Source organism: Hemitrygon akajei, chromosome 16 (genome assembly GCF_048418815.1).
Source record: "Hemitrygon akajei chromosome 16, sHemAka1.3, whole genome shotgun sequence".
NCBI lineage: Eukaryota > Metazoa > Chordata > Chondrichthyes > Myliobatiformes > Dasyatidae > Hemitrygon > Hemitrygon akajei.
This window is the reverse complement of record NC_133139.1, coordinates 77,231,474-77,237,473: the sequence shown is the minus strand read 5'-3', so window position 1 is coordinate 77,237,473 and position 6,000 is coordinate 77,231,474. Positions and strand designations below refer to the sequence as shown.

Genomic DNA, 6,000 nt, shown 5'->3' with positions numbered 1-6,000 from the left:
AGGGGGTTGGTCGTTGGGTGCCTGGGAGGGATCGACGCCGGAGGGGAAAATGGGACCGGCATCTTCGCTCCGAGCGCGCCGCTCGCCAATCCGTGGCCCGACCCGCCTATCAATCCATCAACCGTAGCCAATTGGTGAGCGCGGGGAGGCGGGCTATCGCCGGCTGTTGTTCGGTATCGCTCTGAGGTGGAGGGTGCACGGGGTGGCGGTGAAATGAAGCTCTGGCGGCTTACGAGTCGCGAGTGGGCCAAGGAGAACGGTAGCAACACCAGCACGATCGCCTACAAGGACCACATGATGAGGAGTCAGGATTTTGAAAGCGGTGCGTGCTGGGTAAGGGGCTATGTGGTGGGGTGCGGGAGGGTGGGCTCATTCTTGAGGAAAGGCCTCTTGTCCCCACCGCGGTCTCCTCAGTCACTGAACCGTCAACACAAATTGGGAGGCTGCCGATCTGTGCAGAGAAAGATCCCATGGTGGACACTGTCCCAGTCATAACTTGGTTTTCCCATTGAGTGCCCCTATCTGAGAGCGTGGGCAGAGACCGGAGATTGACGTTCCTTAGTGAACGCTGCATCTCTTACAAAATAGTGATTAGTGTGGGAGTAGAACCTGAAGACAGTTTCCAAATTGGCGATGGCTGACTGCTGGTTCCCATGAACAGATTAGTAGAGAGCAGGAATTCTGGTGAAATTATTTTGATGTTAGCTAGGTCGCTGTAGCAAACGACGGACAGCCGTCTTTTAAGCCTACTCTGTAACTGGGGATAGAAATTTCTATAATGAGTTTGCAGATGCAGTTGGAAAAGCTTTCAGGTTTAATGCTTTCAAGTTTTTTTTTGGATTTTATACCATCACTTCACAATCCATGTGATTATGTGGAAAAGAATGTAGATGAAGGAGGCAGTAGCATTAAATTTATCTTTATTGCAAGGAAGTTTTTTTTATGATGTGTCTTGGAAAATTTAGTGAGTGTGGCAGCAGTGAATTGATAATCAACATTCAATGACTTAGAAAGAGGTGGGGATAATGGATTTTCAGTTGCCATCTTCCAGAATTTCGTAGATTCTAGAATGATTCCCACTGATTGGAACATACAATTGTAAGAACACTCTTTGAAGGAGAAACTCGGAGAACTACAGATCAGATATTCTGATGTCAGTGGTAAGGAAAATACTTGCATCTTTTGCTCAGGGTGTGACTATAAGGCAAAAAATAGATCGAGGTTATTTAATGTCAATATGACCTTAGGAGGAAGAAATACTGTTTGATTGTTATTTCTTTGAGATTGTAACTAGTGAAAGGGGGAACTTTCAGCAATGCTTAAGAAAATTGGAGCACTTGGGACTGGTGATAATGGTGTGGATGGAGAACTGCTTAATAAACAGAGAATACGTACACAACGCTGGAAGAACTCAGCAGGTCAGGCAGCATCCGTGAGAAAAGAGTAGCCAGCGTTTCGGGCTGAGACCCTTCATCAGGAGTATGGCCCTTCATCATCACCATTCCTGATGAAGGGTCTCGGCCCGAACGTTGGGTACTCTTTTCTCATGGATGCTGCCTGACCTGTTGAGTTCTTTCAGCGTTGTGTACGTATTCTTTGATCCACAGCATCTACAGTTGTATTTTTGTGCTTAATAAACAGAACTGGAATATAAGTTTCAAGTTTTGATTTAGTTGTATCTAGCAGTATGCTGCATGAATTACTGCTAGGACCTTGTTAGTTCTCAAGCTAAACGGAGAATAGGATGAAGGATCAAGCGCCATAAATCTAAGAGTCAAAGCTGGAAGCTTTAAGAGTTTGAAAGGATGCAGGGAAGCTTCAGAATTATACAAACAGACCAAGCAGATGAGGGAAGTGGTCATCTATTTAAGTAGAAAAATGGAAATGGAGAGTATTTCTTAAACAGCGAAAAACTGAATGGTGTTGGTGGCTAAGAAGACATGGATTTCCTTGCAGGTGGATTATTGAGCATTAATGTGCAGGTACAGTAAGCTATTTGGTGGGCAAGGTATTTGTTAGCCTTTGCTGCAAGAGAATTTGACTCCATCTCATTAGGGTGCTGGAAAATATTCTTGCAGTAAAGGGAGAGCAATGAAGGTTTACCACAGATTAAGCACAGGGAGCTAGAGATTCAAGTTTAGAAGAATGCAATTTTATTGAAAATCTTTGAGGATTATGTTCCCTGGGTCGGAGTGTCTGTAATAAAATGGTCATTTGGAGCAGATTTAATTGAGAAAGTGTTCAGTCATTGACTGTGTTTGGACAGAAATAATTCAGTTTTTGGATGTTTAGCTATTCGCTGGATAAGGGTTTGGTGGAAAAGATCTGTCTGAAGGTGGATCAGGTATGAGGGGTTGAAAGGTCTGTTTCTATTTCTCACATTCAAACGACATGGTTACTTTTTGTATGCTCAATCTTTTTTTTTACCAAATACATCAAAATGTTATTTCCCTGGAACTGCAGTCCTTACATCCACTAATACAGTATGGTCAATGTCCATGATACCCTTTATTCTCCAATTGTATTACTCTTATGTCTGTGCTGTCCAATATTAATGAGTGTCATTCATTCTGTTCTTTTTCTCAACTAATTAAATCTCAGGTAATAGCAAAGTACAGCATTTAAGGGCCAAACAGGCATTACAGATGTTAATACCTTGATCTGAGCCCACAAGATTGAAGTTATTCAAACTTGTCTTGCATAGAATTCAGGCATATTTTTTATTCCATTAAGTTAGATCTGAAATACAATTCCAGGAATGAAAGAATGCTTAACCATGTAACAACTGATTTATTTTTAATGGTAATGTATGTTCTCACTAGGGAGATAAGGTTAGCTGAGCAATTGTGCATAAAATTAAAATCTATATTCTCAGTTATTTTATTGACTGATATTCACAGATTTTTGACTTCTGATTACAGACATGCAGACATCAGCAAAGTTAAGGGTGGTTCTTTCCAAAGCTGTTGCCCTAAAAGTTTCACCTGGACAAACTGGTGAAAATGTAATTCCATTTATCTTTGATCTGAGGACAATGTGATCCTTGGTCCACATTTGGGGATACTCCATGTCATCCTCTCTAGGTGACTTTTAACCTATGTGTTGGACACCATTGTACTCTGCAGGAATGCCTACAGGTTCTGTCTGAGGTGGGTGTTAATTTGTATATGCAACCTGTCTGGAAAGAGTCCAACTGCTGCTACTTTTTGTTAATTTCTGGTTTTAATTTAATTGTGCATGTTCAGTGTGAAATTTTCTATGGTATTTCTCTTGCTGAGTGGTTCTGGCTGCTTTTAGATGACTTTCTTTACTATTTGCATTCTGGCTCTCTTCTGTAGTTGACTTCAGTAGGGTTTAAATTGTGTGTAGTACTTCTTGTATCAACACTCTGCAGTGAGTGCTTTAGAGCTTGTGTTTATTGTGTGTTTATGTTTTCTTAATCGGACACCTACAGGGCTCCCCTTGTTTCTAGCCCTGTGGATTTTTTGTTTGTATCTCCTTTTGAAGGTGGAACAGCATGAAAGCTGTCGATGGCTTGGACTGGAACCTCATGTCAGCCAGACTGAAGAAGAATGGTGAAAGAAAAAGGAATAATACTTTTGAAATGAACATTTCTCATTTCATATGGGGAAAATCACAAAGTTCACATTGGGAGAAAGGCTCAAAATAACTTCTTTGAAGTTAACGAAGAAAAAATGGCTATGGATGACTAATGCAAATGTTGTGTTCTCATACCTGATAAGAATAGATATTTGGTGATCTGCGTGATGAATCAGATGCAGTAGTGAGTGCTGGTAATGTTGATGTTGAAAGCTGAATGTTGATCTGGAACCTAATACCACTTCTTCAGATGATATCACCATGTTGTTGTTCTCGTCTAGATGAGATCTAAGAACGGATCCTTGGAAGCCAGCAGAATTGATTCAAAATGTATTCAATTCACAATTGCTGCCCGACCAACTGTGTATTCACAGTGATTTTTGTTTGTATTTAATTTTTATTCTGCAGCCTTTTGTTGTTGCATTCATCGTATGTGCGGGGAAAGTGTCCAATGATGCCACAAAATGCATTTTGTTAAAATGGCTGCAAATATTTTAGTTGTTCATAATTTTGTGCAGATTGCATTGACAATATCATGAAGGCTGAACTGGTCCCTGGCTTTTGTGTGCTGGTAAGGGAGCTTTTAATGTTAATATGTCTGACTACCCCACTGACACCAGAACTCTGCAAATGATAAAACCTGTAAACCCTCCCAGCTTTTTCAGCAGCTACTGAAGACATTTTTAATATTTTGATATTGCAGATGGAAAGATGATACCAAAACTTGTGTACCATAAGTTCAAGGTTAATGTCTTCAACCATACAGCTAAATGAAACAGTGGGGCCAAGGTGCATACAGTCAAACACAGCTCCTATAGTTATGATAGAACATACAGTCAAAACAGTACTATTACACAAATCGTGGAGCGACATGACCTGAAGATTGGAGTGCATAGGATGTTGTCTTGGAGTCGTGTATCTGCAAGATCAAGTATGCTGTTGTTACTTGTCTCACGTTGTGTCAGCCACAAGCAAAGGCAATTCAGCTTGTCTTGCAGGGAGAGAACACTGGAAAGCAGCACCAATGGGAGGGGCCAGCCCACAACCGGGCATGGATTCCAGTGTGCATGCAGTGCCTCTTATCTCTCCCACACTGCTTCCGGCGCCTCCTCCCCAGGTGGCTGTAACAGGTGTTACCACCGAATGAGGGTCAGAACTGTGTAACAGTCGAGGCTATGCAGCTCTCCCGCCATATATTTTTTTCCAATATACGTATAAACCAAGTATCCATAGCAGAAAACTGTTTAAAAACCCTTGCACTATTGGTAGTGTAGTGGTTAGCACAATATTTTACAGTAACGGCGACCTGTAAGGAGTTTGTACGTCCTCTCTATGACCATGTGGGTTTCCTCCCACAGTCCAAAGATGTACTGGTTGGTAGGTTAATTGGTCATTGCAAATTGTCCTGTGATTAGACTGGGATTAAATCGGGGGATTGCTGGGCAGTGCGGCTTGAAGAATCCGAAGGGCCTTTTCCGTGCTGTGTCTCAATAATTAATTAAAATGATTCAAATTGTTATGTGCCAGCATCCATGTCTTTATGTCATTATGGATGCACCTTTTAAACTTCTCCATTAAAACCAACTCTTTCAATTTGTCGTAATCATCATTCACATTTTTACATGTGCACCATCATTCAAAACACACAGACTTTTCATAAGCAAATTCCACATGAGTCTGGCTCACAGATTTTCTCAAGTTCCTAAACCTTTGCCTATAGGCCTCTGGAACCAATTCATAAGCTTTAAGCACAGCCTATTTTACTGTCCCATAGTCAGCTGCATCTTCAACTGCTAGGGCAGAATCAGCCTGCTAAGCCTTACCTTTAATTACACTCTGCAACATGAGAGGCTAACACTCTCTTGGCCACCGTAGGCTCTGAGCAACTTTCTCAAAATGCTGAAAGTATTTATCAGCTTTGGCCTCATCAAATGGAGGAACCAATTTAACTTCCCGACTGGCAACAAACATTACCAGAGCTAGAAGTTGGACCTTTGAGCCTTAGCCTCTTTATCTCAAACTGCTTTGTCTTTCTTTTTCCTCAACCTCTAACTTTAGTTGTTCCAGCAGTAACTGGAGCTCAGGGTTATCTGGTTTATTTTCAGGAAACAATTCTAACACCTCAGCTTCAAACACACCCGTAGATACATAGTGCTCAACTATTCTCCTCTGAATCTCTGCCTTTTTCATAGCCTGCTTTACCGTAATAAGTTTTAGCTTATTAGCAATGGCCAACAACTCTGTCTGTTTGGCTTCCTCTAATGCCTCAGAGGTTGGCGATGCCAGAAATTCATCAGTATCTATTGCTGCTGGTTTCCAGACACAAGTCAATCAAAAGGGGAGTAATCAATCAATAAGCCACAATTTGTTCAAATCCCAGACGACGAGCCCCCAATTTAT

General features: G+C 41.5%; 1 protein-coding gene across 1 annotated transcript in view; it reads left to right on the top strand.

Moving 5' to 3' along the window:
- The window catches only part of LOC140740207 (cAMP-dependent protein kinase catalytic subunit alpha-like), a 204,292-nt gene continuing 198,292 nt past the window's right edge, over window positions 1-6,000 (top strand). Inside the window, exon 1 of the mRNA XM_073069249.1 lies at window positions 1-322. Within this exon, the coding sequence (XP_072925350.1) occupies window positions 214-322 (109 nt within the window). The 5' untranslated portion in view covers window positions 1-213. The remainder of the gene's footprint in view (window positions 323-6,000) is intronic.